The sequence below is a fragment of the Clupea harengus genome, chromosome 7 (genome assembly GCF_900700415.2).
Source record: "Clupea harengus chromosome 7, Ch_v2.0.2, whole genome shotgun sequence".
Taxonomy (NCBI): domain Eukaryota; kingdom Metazoa; phylum Chordata; class Actinopteri; order Clupeiformes; family Clupeidae; genus Clupea; species Clupea harengus.
This window is the reverse complement of record NC_045158.1, coordinates 14796425-14812909: the sequence shown is the minus strand read 5'-3', so window position 1 is coordinate 14812909 and position 16485 is coordinate 14796425. Positions and strand designations below refer to the sequence as shown.

The following is a 16485-nucleotide window of genomic DNA, read 5'->3' as shown; positions in this document are numbered from 1 at the left end:
ACAGACACAGACTATACACCAAAGCAGGAAGTATTAGATTGTTCTAATGCACGTGTGCATAGGCCTCTATAAGTGTCTACATATTGGAAGCACTAGGTAACCCCTGGCCCTCAGTGCTCCCACTCTCCCCATAGTTTTGAACAAGCATGACAGTTTAGTGTGCCCCAGACTCCTGCTTATGTGGTGATACTGGCTCAGTGGTTGGCATTCCCCACGACTCTTCAAACAAAACACCATTGGCTCATCAAGGTCAAGGTCAATGTTTCACTCTTTTCATTCAAAATGAAGCTCTGGATACAATCCATGACAATTTGCAGGACACATTGGCACCGTACATTTATGTCAACAAACATTTTAACCCCTCAGTTAGTGTACTTGGTTACTTGGTCTTAGATGTCGTTGGGAGGATTTGAAATGAGCTTTATTTTTAGTCAATTCATGGGAAGGTTTTTTGCCACATAACTAAACATTTACCCAACTCATCAGAACAGTAAACAGCCCCCAAACCCCCAGAACAATATGATTGGGCGTAATAAGCGTAGGCTTACATTTGTTATCCCAAAAGCTATGCATGCAGTTTCTGTGAGAGCTGGAGGGTTTTCCCTTGTTGTCTCTAAGCCTCTAAGCACTGTTCTGTTCCTGAGCATAATGCCTCTCCCACGGGTGTGACCTATGTAGCCGTGGGTGACCGTGTACACCCAGAGGTAAGATTTTGATTCCTGTGAGCTTTCTTGTGGTGGCCACCTTTTATTAGAAGTTATACATAGGAAAAGATGTTACATTTCTTGTGCTATTAATTGGCCACTTCCCATGGTGGTCAAACCTCGCACTGTCACATGCAAGAACTCATACCCAACAACCTAGCCTAAGTATTATAACACAACAGGGTGCATTTCACTGGGGTTGTCAAGTGGGCACCTTCCTTCATCAGTGTTTGTTGAATTAGGCCCACAACCTCCAAAATCCAGAAGATCTTGCAGCAACAGGCATCTTCACGGAATACAGGTTAATTCAGCCATAACCATTTACTCCCTTTTTCAGCAGCCTCAGACAACTCCTTTGAGTGGCCGTCCTCGAAAGCCAAAATCCAACAGAAGTGATTAAGTCGATTTAGCTACAAAGCCTCTAGCACCTATCTCCACTGGTCTTGTGCATGCTTGCCAACCTCATTCCCTCGCTTCAGCAACCAGTTCTGCATACTTTTGCTTCCTCCTTTCAAAGGCCTCCTCAATGGCATCTTCAAATAGAATCATTACCTCAATAAAGTAAACAATACAACACCATGTTTGCTCTCATAGAAGCCACAACAATACACCGTGGAACTTGAATTTGCCTTCCGACATCAGCCAGCAATTTCCAGCACTTTTCTCAGCATTATTCCAGTTCATCCGTTGTCCTTGTTTTTCTTGAGGAAGCCACTGCTGCTCCTCTTCCTCTTCTATGCTCGTGAACATAGCTGGTTATCATCCGCCTGCTCTCCGGCAATGTGGCCTTGCCCCATGCTTTCCAACTGTCACCTAACTCCAAACCCTGCCACTCTTCCACTCTTTACCTGCCCAATCCTATTCCTATGCTGCTGTGGGATACATTTGTGTTTTTTTTTAAACTATTAATGTGTGAGAAGTTTTATTTGTCCTGTGTGTAACTGTGTGTCCCTGAGGACTTGAATGTAAAATACCTTTGGGTGTGGACACAATTTCCTTCTAAAGAGTAACACAAGGAATAGATTATCAGGACTATGGGGACTTCTTTTCGGCAGGCGTATGCCACAATGTGACATACATGGCCTAGAGTCTAGACGGCGATAGGAAAGGATGCTGACACCTAATTGACACCGTGGGATGGAGCATGAGACGGCAAAAGCAGAGAGAGTGAAGAATGCTTATAGTGTATTGTCTAGTGAAGCCCAACTTCAGTCATCACCTTTCACTAGTGTTGATTGAAACCTGAACCAATGGGACTGTGTGTGTAATACGTGTTGAGCTTGTAATAAAGGGGGCCTAGCCCCACAGAGTATTTGAACCTTGTGTTGCTTGTAAGCTTCCCGGGTGCCGTGAATAAAGCTGCAGTCTCACACCTGTGTTACCTGAATGTTTTTTATCACACTGTAATGTGCCCTTTTCAATATGGGCGTTAGAGTTCAAAGTTAAAACGATGTCTTCATTCTTAAGAATAAACTAACTTTTAGCTTATGTTGATTTATTTTGTTATCTTAAAGCTTACCATCTCTGATGCTGGACTGGCTTTTAATGCGTGTGGATAGTCACTGTTAATATAATTTCAATTAAAATTGTTATTGGATTTGTTTATGGCATCATACATTCAGTTGTGTCTGTCATTAAACTGGCATGAATTGTTGTATTCTGATAACCCTTCAGAAATTGAGCAAGTGCCCTGAAGTAGATGGTATTTACCAGAAAATCTGCTAGACTTGCAGAACTGGATGCCTGTAAATAGCAATAGTCTCGAGTTGTTGGTCAGACCAGAAAATGGAACTGTGGGTGGAAACCCCAGTATGCTAGACTTCTTTGAATAACCCCTAACATTTTTATTTTTATTTTTAAGATTTATTTTTGGGCTTTGTTTGGACAGGACAGTGAAGTTATGACAGGAAGCGAGGCGGAGAAGAGGTGGGGAGAGGATTGGGAAATGACATCAGGCCAGACTTGCCAACCAAGTTTCACCTGAAATAATGGCATTGGTTTCCGCTCAGAGGACTTTTTTGTGCATCCTCCCCCACAGCGCGGTCACGTGACCATGACAACATGGTAAACGAATCACTCAGAGCTCCTTTCCACACTATGACAATGCCAACCCAGCAGCCTAGCAACTGATCATATGAGCCACACCACATGGACCATTTCCTATCCAATTTGTTGGAATCTGTTTTCTGCTGGGTGATAGCAAAAATGCAGAACCCAGATGATCCCTCCACAATGCAGAACCCATATGATCCCTCCACATTGCAAAACCCAGATGATCCCTCCACAATGCAGAACCCATATGATCCCTCCACAATGCAGAACCCATATGATCCCTCCACATTGCAGAACCCAGATGATCCCTCCACAATGCAGAACCCAGATGATCTCTCCACAATGCAGAACCCATATGATCCCTCCCTCCACAATGCAGAACCCAAGTGCCCTGAAGTGGATGGCATTTACCCGAAGTCTGCTAGATTTGCAGAACTGGATGCCTGTAAATAGCAATAGTCTCGAGTTGTTGGTCAGACCAGAATATGGAACTGTGGGTGGAAACCCCAGTATGCTAGAATAGATGCTTTGAATAACCCCTAACATTAATGTGCAGTCCTTTAGGTATCAGCTGAAGCAGTCAGTGTAATTAAATGTTTGTTAATGTTGTAATAAATAGTTTGGTCATGTTAATTAATGAATCATCACCTAAAATCTTGTAAAAACTGGTCTTGAGAAGAGAGACTGTTAATGAAATGTATATCTGTGAGAGAGGTCATTGTCTGAGTTGTCTGTGTGGTTTCATTTTATCTTTCTGTGGCAGCGACAGCAATGCTGCCATTCGCTCGAATAGCCATCCCAACATGCAAACGTGCCAACCAAGTTTCACCTGAAACAATGGCATTGGTTTCCGCTCAGAGGACTCTTTTGTGCATCCTCCCCCACAGCGTGGTTACGTGACCATGAGAACATGGTAAACGAATCACTCAGAGCTCCTTTCCACACTATGACAATGCCAACCCAGCAGCCTAGCAACTGGTCATATATGTGAGCCACATCACTTGGACCATAACCTATCCAATTTGTAGGAAGATCTTTTATATACATTATGGTGTTGCCTTGTAAAGGCAAGAGCTATGATTGGTCATTCGAACTTGTGGCATATCTGTTGGCATTTGTACAACCTTTATAACTAAGAAAGTCATTATATTGAATTACCTGGCAAGTACAGTCATCAATAGTTTATTCAAAACTATTTTAAACGTTAACATGAACTTTGAGCCGTACAGTTGTTGCCACTACACAATCTCACTCTTCTTACTAATTCTAATGTATTGTTATATTTATATCTGACAGAGTATCTTGTGCATATTCAGGGAGTTTATGATGCATGATTACAACATGCCCATGCTTGTAACAGTTAACTTCTTATCAAAGTGACAAGGCCAACAGTTTGAAAACACCTAGGCTCTATGCAGTGTAGGACCACTTGTGATCCTTGCATTTAAATGAAACATCTCAATACATGAATCAGACATCTGTTTTCTGTTGGGTGATAGCAAAAATGCAGAACCCAGATGATCCCTCCACAATGCAGAACCCATATGATCCCTCCACAATGCAGAACCCAGATGATCCCTTGACAATGCAGAACCCATATGATCCCTCCACAATGCAGAACCCAGATGATCCCTCCACAATGAAATATATATATATATATATATATATATGTGGTGGGTTAATAATAAACCTTAATATTTTGGCAAAAGTGATTCTGGCCAGAAATCAGTGGACTCCCCCGCGGAGCTCAGTTCCTCTGTGAAATGTTTTCTCAATTGTTGATCAAGGTAAAAAAAAATTGGTCAATGTCAAAATGGAAGTTTTGCATGAGAATCGCTTCACCAGTACGTTCAGTAAAAAAGGGAAATAACGTGCCGGAATGCCAGTTAAGGATCTTGTACTGCTTCTACAAATAGTAATATGTTTAACCAAACCTTGCTGGCACACATCTCATGGTACAAAGAGCTGTACTTACATGTTTTATAGCTTTTGCAAGCAATACTTTTGAAATACTGATGCTTGCCTGCTTTACAGTTCGAGAAATAGAGAGTATAAACCGGCCCTGCTGGGAGGCTCCTGGGTTCTGTAATTAGCAACTAAAATCAGAACAAGCTGACAGAACAATTCAGCTGTATTAGCCAATACGGGAACTTCTACATAGAGGGGGATGTCTATGTGGCATTTTTTACATACTGTAGATTTATCCTGTATCTAACGTTGCTAACAGCAGTTTCCTGCTATAACACATTTGTCCAAGGTGCTGAATGCTGGCGTATGCTTTTTATGTGACTCTTCAAGCAGTCATCATTTCATGGTAAACCTATGTCACAGAGCTCACGGATAGCCAGTATAAAGCCAGATGTAGTATGGGCTACTGTACGGAAGTGTTAATGAGAGGTTTGTCAGACTCCTGTCCTGGTGAGAATTACAGTTGCAAGTGTTTACACTTGAATTCATTATTATCTTTTTTTAAGTTACAGCCAGGCTACATATGGGGATATATATGCATGTCTCTCACTCCCCGAGATATTCTAGCCTTCTCCAGAAGCTGACAGAAACCTGTGGAGGCCTGACTGATTATGTGTTTTGATTATGATTGAATTTGTGATTGTGAGGTTTAATACTCACCTGTAGTGTGGTGACTGCACTCCTTTCTCAGTGTGTGTAACGCCTCCTATCATTACCACATGGATTGCAGAAATATCCCAAGAATGTATTGTGTTGATCCTCACTAAGTGTTGGTCCTTACTATAAGAGACCACTAGTTTAAAAACATCATAACTGCAAGTTTAGTGAATGTCTTAACTATACATTTAAAAACTCTAAAAACATTTGTCTGTGTTTATTCTAGCCCAAATGAACTGGGTGGTGTTGCACCTCTTCTTCCTCATTCCTGGTCTGACAAATGGCAAGAAGGTTTAATTGTGTGTTCATAGCTGTGTAGCAGGACCCAGGCACTAGATGATGTTTTGTTCTTAGTCAAACAATTGGAGAAAATATAAACCCATTTCTGACTCAATTGTCAATAGCAGATGCATCAATGTGGGATGATAGATGGAATCATTTATATAACTCTCTTAGTTTCGATGGACGTAGCACAATGATGACTTGGTAAAATGCAGCCCTGATCCCTCCTCACTCATGAACTGAAACGGCAGACATATCAACATCTGGAGAGTCAACCCATATAAACCCATTTCTGACTTAATGTCAACTTGTTCTTGTTTTTGGGAAGACACAACTCAGGGCTGCAGTTAGCAGAAGCATCAATGTGGGATGATGGATGGAATAATGTATTTAACTCTTATTTTGGATGGACGCAGCACAATGATGACTTGGTAAAATGCAGCCCTGATCCCTCTGCACTCATGAACTGAAACGGCTATCAACATCTGGAGAGTCAACCCAGAATAAAGCAGCTGTAACCAGTGCTGACTAGTCTGTCGTCCTTGTTAATAGACTGAACGTTTATAGTGATGAGAAGAGTGTGATAGTAGTTTTGTAGAGCCCAAATGAACTGGGTGGTGTTGCACCTTTTCTTCCTCATTCCTGGTCTGACAAACACACAGAACTGATACTTTGCAGCGGCACGGCTGGTAAGGATGAAATGCCATGCTTGGAAACTATTTCAGTTTCTTTGCTGATGAACCAGAGAGTTAACAATTAAACAGAAACTTAAATGAGCGTTTGAAGAGTTGCAATGATTGCTTGCTAAAGTCTACTGTTAACTTTTTTTGCACATCTGAATGAAGCCCCTCTGGGGAGTAAACCTCCCTTCCATCTGTAAATGTTACTCAAAATATAAAATACACTTATACTGCAAAAATGCACTTGTACCATTGTGTGTTTTCATGATACCTTTTCCCCTGTGTGCGGTATGGTGGTATATCAGTGGTCATTTAATGTAATTTACTTAAGGTCATGTTCCCATTCAGTGTGAACTGAAACAAGAAGTCCGAAGTCCCACCATTCAAAGTGTAGTGTGCTGACATCGTGGTTCACTGTGGTTTTGTGTAAAGCCATTTGTGTTTCCTGATGTGTCTGGTGGCCCTCCCTATCTTCACATTTATTCAGCTAGCAGACACTTCCATCAAAAGCAATTCACAGTACAGGGGCACGTTTCTCAGAGCCTTCTTGCTCCATTATTCGTAAGTTATACCTGAAGCTGTACCTTAACTTTTCGAGGAGTTTCTCAGAGCGTTCTTAGTAAGGTTGTAAGGTTGATCTGGACCACTCTTAGCTATACATTGAAATAAAACAGCATCTAAACATCTAAAATATTTTAGATAAAATAAAAATAAAAAATTTTTTTGTAGACAATTATAAAACAATTGGGTTCTATTGAATTATTTAGCTGTTTCTGATTGGACAAGAGACGTTCCATGAGTTGGAATATCCCAGGACATCCCAACTCGGACTTTTCACAGCTAATAATAAATTACTCCGCGATGAAAAATTCTATAGCACGTTGATACAATTAAGCGATAACCGTTTATTCAAAGTTCTTATAATTCCAAAAGACGTTGACAATGGAACTATTTTTTTGTTGCGGAGAAACAATGGCAAAATAAACATTTTTTAATCAATAACTTCGTGTTTAAATGTTAATTGGTTGACTATAAAATTGTTTTATAAAAGCAATATAGTACGAGTGCGAGTGGGGTAGGTAAGGGATATTCCCACGGGTGTTGTTGCCTGCGCCACTCGGCCTCCGCCTCGTGGCTACGGCCGAACACCACCCGTGGGAATATCCCTTACCTACCCCACTCGCACTCGTACTATAAACGGTTATCGCTTAATTGTATCAACGTGCTATAGAATTTTTCATCGCGGAGTGATTTATTATTAGCTGTGAAAAGTGTGCTTAAATAAACAACTTTAGTAAGGTATAGGCCTGTCTTTCAAAATTTTGTGAAACACTCACACGCACCCCAGTACAAAACAATTTTTCTTCCATCAGAGTATGCTCTACATGGCTGTCTAACCCATGATCTAGGGGTTGCTGTTTGGCATCTTGCTCTATCAGTTGAATCACATGAACACAGCTAAGCTAAGATGGATAAACAAAGACAGAAAGATCTCTCATCTTAAGCATGTTTTATTTGTTTAGTTTCAGAGCAGTTCTTCACAGTGTATGTGAATTTGTATAAACATGGAAAAAGGCAAGTAAAAGCGAGTAGAAGAGTACCATTTCCAAAAAGGCTCTGAAGACACAAATGTACAAACGTAAATTCTTGTCAGCAAGAGTAACAAGTGTACATTTTGAAGTACAAATATTTGTATTCATTCCAATAAATGCGCATGAAGCAAGTTTGGAAATGTTTCCAGTTGATTAATTTGTCCTTCTCTAGATGAAGACCAGTGGTGCTTTCAAATCTTCAAGATCTTGTCACAATGTCTCCTGAGGCAGTTGGGGAGATTTGAGTACTGTTGACATTTTCCTTACTATTCAGGGAAATCACAGTAAAACAAATGATTCAATATACTGTTTGCAAATTACAATACACACACATTGATAATTCCATTCAGTAAACTAGTGTGTGTAAATTGCTTCACCTTTGCATCAGCTTCTGAATGACTCTGTTGATCCACTTGGCCTCAGGCGCCACACAAACTGTCTTGTCATTCTTCAGTGTAACACTGACATATTTGAAAACAAGGATTGATTTCTATTAATATATTTAACACATTTACTGTGTATATAAAAGATACAAATATACCATAATGTACAGTACATACTATTCAGATGTGCTGTGTTACTGTATACTGTAAGTGTATTTCAACAAAGCGCCTCGGATAGTGACTTACATAATCTCAGTCTGGCGACAGTAAGCTCCCGGGGAAATCACCTCCAGTCTTTGAAAGTGCTTGGGGCTGATGTAGGCATTGGTGGTGCGACTGCAACGGCACCATTTTGGGATGTCGCCTGGCAAAGCTAGAGATACACAAGAAGTTATGTACAGATGATCATACAATTTCAGCCTTTTTACAGTGTGTTTATTCAGTTTAAAACAAGAGTTAAAAATGTCTGCTGATACTCAAAGGAAATTAATTCTATAATGGTGCCTATTAGGATAACTATTAAGCTAGTCTCAATACTTATCAAAGGGAATGACAGTAGAGATGGAATGGCAATTTTACTTTTTCTCTTGGGTTGTACTGGTTGCTCTACATGCTGTCATCCATTACTTAATTAATGTACTGCCGTACTGCCGTTTAGTTTATTCTACAAAAGCTCTTAAGTGTTCTATGGAGATGAAACAGGTATGAGATTGAAATGACTCACCAACAGCAAGAGCCAAGCCACAGAGCACAGTAGCAGTCAGCAGTACGTGGGGCTGGAGGGCCATCTTCATTTCTGAGTGTGCTGAGGTCTCCCAAAAATGATGATTTTGATGATGATGAGGTCTCCCCTTGATGCTGGTCTTGCTTGAGGATGCCCTGTAGGTTGCACAGGGTTTATAGACAGTGCGAAACAGGAAGTGAAAAAAAAACCTGAACAAATTTAACAATGTGCTGAGTATTCAAAATAATTCCCTACATAGGTTCCCAATGTTCCCAAACAGAATTAAGATTTTTGGTTAAACTACAAATAATGTATTTTTTTTTTTAAATATAGGATAGTATTACAATAGGGTATGTAGTATAGATTTTTTTGATGACAGTCTTTTTATAACCTAAGTCCTTTGGTAAACCTTGGTAAGCTTGCTGATATGATCCAACCACTGTTGTGTGCCACAATTTCATCATGTGGGAACTTCTGAGGGGAACCTTTTGGTGCATGCTGTGATTGGGCATTACCTCAGTACCTGCAATTTACCTGTAATTCTTGTGTGTGTTTGTGTGTGTGTGTGTGTGTGTGTGTGTGTGTGTGTGTGTGTGTGTGTGTGTGTGTGTGTGTGTGTGTGTGTGTGTGTGTCTCTGTGTGTGTGTGTGTGTGTGTGTGCCAATAGAACTGGAAGATATATTTAATGTTTCAGGTTGCAGCACATTTCCAGTGTTACAACACCCTTGTACATTCAAATACTGCCTTTGAAACACAAGACTTACCATCAACACGTCTCTTCCTTTAAATAGTATATACCATTACTACGGTGTCAGTGTCCTATTATTATTATTAATTATTAGAAGATAAAAAGAATGCAGCTGCACACACATCTATTCCAAAGAAGCATAGTTTAAGTATGTGTTCACAAGTTGATTTAAACTGTATATATTTATGATGATGATGATGATGATGATTTTGTAATATAGCCATGTGCCCCAACATCAGAGGAAGGATTAAGGTTAGTACCAGAGATAGATGTAGAAGTACTGGTACATTGACCAGAGAATAGAGAGTATAAACTGTGCCTGCTGGGAGGCTCCTGGGTTCTGTAATTAGCAGCTCAAATCAGATATAGATTCAGCTGTATTAGCCAATACGGGAACTTCTACATAGAGGGGAATGTCCATGTGGCATTTTTTACATAGATTTATCCTGTATCTAACATCGCTAACAGCAGTTTCCTGGTGAAACACATTTATCCAAGGTGCTGAATGCTGGCATATGCTTTTTATGTGACTCTTCAAGCAGTCATCATTTCATGGTAAACCTATGTCACAGAGCTCACGGATAGCCAGTATGAAGCCAGATGTAGTATGGGCTACTGTACGGAAGGGATAATGAGAGGTTTGTCAAACTCCTCTACTGGTGAGGATACGCGAGAATTACAGTTGCAAGTGTTTACACTTTACTAAATTAGACATTTTTAAGTTACAGCCAGGCTACTTGGATTATTTACAGAATGATTTAGGGATATCTATCATGCCGCTCATTCCCTGACCTCTTCTGGCCTTCTCCAGAGGCCTAATTGATTATGTGTTTTGATTATGATTGATTATGTCATTGTGAGGATTAATACTCACCTGTAGTGTGGTGACCGCACTGACCGTATTGTCTCAGTGTGTGTAACGCCTCCTGTCATCACCACATGAATTGCAGAAATATCCCAAGAATGTATTGTGTTGATCCTCACTAAGTGTTGGTCCTTACTATAAGAGAACACTAGTCTAAAAACATAATAACTGCAAGTTTAGTGAATGTCTTAACTATACATTTAAACACTCTAAAAAACAACAACATTTGTCTGTGTTTAATCTAAGTGGACAAGAGAGGTTTGTTGTGTTTGGAGTCTCTCCATTCACTTTCTCCAGATGACTCAGTGTGGTTGGTAAATGAGCAAATCTTTGTTGGTTTACGTCATATGCACACCTTGAGACGCCATAAACACACTGCATAAACCACTGTAGGATGGAAGAGGGGGCAAAATGGCTTTTTCCTTATGAAGATGGTCATAATGGCAAGAAGGTTTCATTGTGTGTTCATAGCTGTGTAGCAGGACCCAGGCACTAGATGATGTTTTGTTCTTAGTCAAACAATTGGAGAATATATAAACCCATTTCTGACTCAATGCCAATTTGTTCTTGTTTTTGGTAAGACACAACTCAGGGCTCCAGTTAGCAGAAGCATCAATGTGAGATGATAGATGAAATCATTTTTTAACTCTCTTAGTTTCGATGGACGCAGCACAATGATGACTTGGTAAAATGCAGCCCTGATCCCTCTGCACTCATGAACTGAAACGGCTATCAACATCTGGAAAGTCAACCCAGAATAAAGCAGCTGTAACCAGTGCTGACTAGTCTGTCGTCCTTATTAATAGACTGAAGGCTTCCAGTAATGGGAGGAGTGTGATAGTAGTTTTTTAGAGCCCAAATAAAAATTGGTGATGTTTGCACATTTTCTTCCTGAATCCTGGTCTGACAAACACACAGAACTGATACCATAGTAGTGCTATATCATTGGTCATTTAAGGTCACTCAATTTAGGTCATGCCCCCATTCAGTATAAACTGAGACCAGTAGTCTGAAGTCCCACCACTCCAAGTGTAGTGTGCTCACATTGTGGTTCACTGTGATTTTGTGTAAAGTCATTTGTGTTTCCTGATGTGTCTGGTGGCCCTCCCTATCTTCAAATTTTTTCAGCTAGCAGGGGCGTTTCTAGGATTCAAAGAAAGGGGGGGCTTAGCCCCAAGGGGAGTGGCATGTTTGGGAGTGGCATGTTTGCGCGCTGCAATTTATTTTTTTAAGGCCCATTTGGGGCCGCGGATATCCATTGTTTCAGACAGTTCATAGATTGGTTTAATCAGAAAGAGTGTGATTTTGCTCTGTAGTTTTGCTTGCATTCAGTATATGATAACACAAGAGACAGAATGACAGGGTCATAGTCAAATTTGACAACACAAATATACCAGCTGTGGTGAAATTACCTGTTCTGAGTACCAAAGCTGTCCTGTGGGTAGCTCTTCAGCTTAACCTGTCTGGGCCCTGTGTCTTTTTCACCTAAATCTTTAGTTGCTGCAGCTGCTTGGTCTGTCTCTTCCTCTCTCTGACTCTCTGCCTCAGCCTCTCCTTCTGCATGACCCTTTAAGATAAGTTCAAACATTGAAACATTAACTGATCGAAATCCAGAAGCCAATTTTATGACTTGGCATAAAAATATCATGTAATAATCTAGTTTAGGCTAACCCTTGGAGTAGCCTAGGCCTGACAACAAAGGCCTATACATTTCTACCACAGTAGAAGAAAATAAAAAAAACTCCACTCATTTCATTCTAGACCTGTAGACCACTAACCTCCATCACACCGGCTCCTTCAGCCCTGTCAATCTCCTGCTTCTCTCTCTCATCTGACTGGGTGGAGCTGCCACCTCTCCTAAAGAATGTTCTTATATCCATCTGGTCAATGAATTGGATGATATACCGGTACAATAGCGTTATGAGGGACACTATGACATTTAGTTTTCACTAGCATTAACTGATTATAAATAACATTATAAAACAATTGGGTTCTATTGAATTATTTAGCTGTTTCTGTTTCTGAAGAGACGTTCCATGAGTTGGAATATCCCAGGACATCCCAACTCGGACTTTTCACAGCTAATAATAAATCACTCCACGATGAAACATTCTATAGCACGTTGATACAATTAAGCGATAACCGTTAATTCAACGTTCCAAAAGACGTTGACAATGGAACCATTTTTTTGTTTGCGGAGAAACAATGGCGAAAAATTTTTTTTTAATCAATAACTTCGTGTTTAAATGTTAATTGGTTGACTATAAAATTGTTTTATAAAAGCAATATAGTACTCGTGCAAGTGGGGTAGGTAAGGGATATTCCCACGGGTGTTGTTGCCTGCGCCACTCGGCCTCCGGCCTCGTGGCTACGGCCGAACACCACCCGTGGGAATATCCCTTACCTACCCCACTCGCACTCGTACTATATTGCTTAAACATTATATAGGGACTGATAATATTGTTTTGAAATACTAGAGAGATATATCAATGCAAAGAATAGAGAGATGTCGATAGTTATTTCTTGTATTTCGAATTCGCTCGTTCACACTCTTGCTAACTGGTGACAGATTCTAACAAAGTAGCAAGCTAGCTTAGTTTTAACATAGCCCACTACAATATTCACTACAACGCCCCTGGCTAGCAGACACTTCCATCCAAAGCAATTCACAGTACAGGGGCACGTTTCTCAGAGCCTTCTTAGCGCTGCATCATTCATAAGTTATACCTGAAGCTGTACCCAGAGGCGGTCTTAACATAGAGGCATAGGTAGGCGGCTGCTTGGGGCCCCCTACCAGTGGTCGTAGTAGGGGGGCCCCCAACCAACCTCAAAAAGAAAAAGAAAAAAAGAAAAGAAAAAGCCCCTTATCATCATGAATGCTTCAAAAGCCTTGTAAATTGTATTCATATTCTTAAGAAATACGTTGAAACGTTGAAGTAGTAGTTAAAATGTCCAGTTCATAGTTATCTGTCGTGTCCCTACACCCCCTAGTTTCACAATGAAATAGACTAGTCCGTAGCGGTGCGCGGCGCGAAAGATAAACACACAGTGACAGGAGGACTGGAAATTACACAGAGACGATTCAGAAGCAAGACAAGAATAAAAGCAAAAATTAAACGAACTTATCCAAGCGGCTGAATTAAAAGAAAAAAAAGAAAAAGACGCAGATAAATATTTAGAAACGCTGCCTTTTTTACGGCTACTAGGGATACAGACAGGAACGTCCAAAGCGTTGAACATGCTGCTAGCAGCAGCAGCTAGCTGTGAAGCGTCGCTAGGTGAGGATAACGACGTTAACCAAGACAATGAAGAGGACATGTTGTTGCTGCCCACCGTCACCGACAGTGTTATTGACGACGTTGACAACGATTTGGTGAGTCAACTGCCTAGCCCTAGCCCTAGCTGTGGTAATCCTGCTGCCACCGACCAAAGCACTGTTGGCTTGCTGACAGATGACCCGGCTCTCTGGCCTAAGAAGCTCACTGCCGAGGAGTGATGTGCGATCGTCCGAAAAGGTCCCATACAAATTAGTGTGCTAGAATTCCCCAAAAATCAAGAGGGGCGGAGATTTACCAGTAATAATTACTGCTTCCAAATGAAAAACGGGGAGAAGATTAATAGGACGTGGCTCATCTACAGTGAATCAGGGGACTGTGTTATGTGCTGTTGTTGCCGACTTTTTGGAGAGGGGAACACACATTTAAGTTCAGATGGTTTTAACAACTGGAGATCTCTCTTTTCCCTCTCATAGACTCTCTCTCTCTCTCACACACTCACACTCTCACACACACACACACAATAAACAGTGCTGGTTTTCCTGGCATTTTGGCAAAGACAGGTGTTATCTGAAACTTAATTCGCTGCTCGGTTCCATTGTGACTATTAGTTTGTGTAGTGCTACACTTTGTGTGTTCTCTGCTTTCCATCTTCATTTTGGAGTAAAGAAGTGTATGCAGTGTTTAAAGGGGAAGGTTTTTATTTCTCCTCTCCAACCTTTACTTCCCTGTAGATTAGCTTTACCTGTCTATCCACCATTCAGTCTGTAAAATCTTTTTTCGTTCTCTTTTAAAGATCGGATGGGGGGGGGGGGGCCCATACATACCTTCGCCTTGGGCCCCCAATTTGCTGAATCCGCCACTGGCTGTACCTTAACTTTTTGAGGACTTTGTCAGAGTGTCCTTAGCTATGGTATACATTTTGTAAGGGATACTTTTGTATTTTTTTTCGTTTTAGCTAAAAATGCCAGAAAAGCTTGTAGACAAATAAACAATTTTAGTAAGGTATAGGCCTGTCTTTCAAGTTATCGAGAAACGCTGAGTCATCATACCAGGGAAACGCACCCCAGTGCAAACCTATTTTTCTTCCATCAGAGTGTGCGCTACATGGCTGTCTAACCCATGATCTAGGTCAGGGGTCGGCAAGTAACTTGGGCCACGGGCCAGTATTTTTCCTCGCCAGTAGGTGGCGGGCCAGAGTCTGGGTTACTGCCTATTTAGACGCTGCGATAGGTGCCCCTTACGTGAACTCGCAACAACTAGGCCTACATGGAGAATGGATAGGTATACTAATGCTAATAAACCATGTGAATGAGCCCATTGGTGGTCTGTTTGAATAATTTCATTATTTTAATGAACTCTATCTTAGCCCCCTCTGTCAATATAGCCTCACCTATTGTGAATAATAACAATGATGGACTTCTTTCAACATTGAGCCTCCTAATTAGACCTAGGCTACTACTTGGTATCTTAGGCTAATTTTATTTCAAAATAGTTGGTTGACGGACCTCCTTATGGTGGGTGTCCAGGGCACAAATTACATGCGTTAAATCGCTAGACGTAAGGTCGCCTGGGGGGCGTGGTCAGAAAAATCACTGGCTGTAGCAAAGTTCAGGTGCAGTGCTGTGCTAATGTAGCACATTAGCTTGTGAACTCTCAAAAACATAATGATAGATGTTGCGGCAGTCAGTCATGGGCTGATTCATTAAATTTATAATTTGTTAATTAATTCTATCTAATTTATATATATCAGCCAGTTAAATCACGAAAACGTTATATGTAACTTATTTAGCAGCTAGCTAGCTAGCTACTATGTGGCAGAGTGGGCTACGCCTCCACAGTCCATCCCCCCAGGTGTAATAAGAAACACTGATTACTGGGCGGGCTTGTATTTTGATATATAGCCCAGCTTAGGTCACAGGGAGACACGTCCTCCTAACCTTGTTTTGCTTCCGGGTGCCCATCAGTTTGTATGGTGGCGTGGGATTGCAAATTGCACTACTTGGACTAATGCTGTTAACGAAGCACGAGTGGTTAATTGTCGCGACAAAGCCGGTGTAGCGGTTGCTCTGACGCCGGGTGCTCGGTGGGAATCAGCTGGAGCTCCGTCCATGACTCGCTGTCCCTGAGTGTGCAGTCATTGCAGTTCGGCACGTTGAGCTGAGGGTCATCAACTGCCTCCGTCCAGGAAGGGCTGCTGTTCTGTTGTACTGTCAAATGCATGTTTAGAATTGACCGGCATGCTCATGTTTGGTTTGTATCTCTCTGTGATTTCCTGCATGCATGGGCTAGGCTGGGTATGCTACCTTCCATCTCCGCTTGCTCTGCCTGATATCGTTTTGTCAGACACTTCCATCAAAAGCAATTCACAGTACAGGGGCACGTTTCTCAGAGCCTTCTTAGCGCTCCATCATTCGTAAGTTATACCTGAAACTGTACCTTAACTTTTCGAGGAGTTTCTCAGAGCGTCCTTAGTAAGGTTGTAAGGTTGATCTGGACCACTCTTAACTATACATTGAAATAAAACAGCATCTAAACATCTAAAATATTTTAGA

The 16485-nt window shown here is 41.2% G+C and overlaps 1 protein-coding gene across 1 annotated transcript; it reads right to left on the bottom strand.

Annotated features, from left to right (window-relative positions):
- Nucleotides 1–7836: 7836 nt before the first annotated feature.
- LOC116221016 (interleukin-8-like) lies at nucleotides 7837–9268 on the bottom strand. The gene is made up of 4 exons (XM_031569973.2): nucleotides 9043–9268; nucleotides 8565–8691; nucleotides 8313–8396; nucleotides 7837–8157 (listed from the first exon to the last, which is right to left on the bottom strand). Exons 1-4 carry the CDS (start codon nucleotides 9110–9112, stop codon nucleotides 8127–8129), a joined length of 312 nt encoding a protein of 103 aa, XP_031425833.1. The 5' UTR covers nucleotides 9113–9268; the 3' UTR covers nucleotides 7837–8126.
- Between the last annotated feature and the right edge of the window lie 7217 nt (nucleotides 9269–16485).

Bases quoted from the DNA above. Each gene is read 5' to 3' on its own strand.
- LOC116221016 (XM_031569973.2), bottom strand. From the start codon at position 9,112: ATGAAGATGGCCCTCCAGCCCCACGTACTGCTGACTGCTACTGTGCTC. The intron at 8,692-9,042 runs GTGAGTCATTTC...GTGTATCTCTAG, and splicing joins TGGCTTGGCTCTTGCTGTTG to CTTTGCCAGGCGACATCCCA. The intron at 8,158-8,312 runs GTGAAGCAATTT...CAACTGCCTCAG, and splicing joins ATTCAGAAGCTGATGCAAAG to GAGACATTGTGACAAGATCT.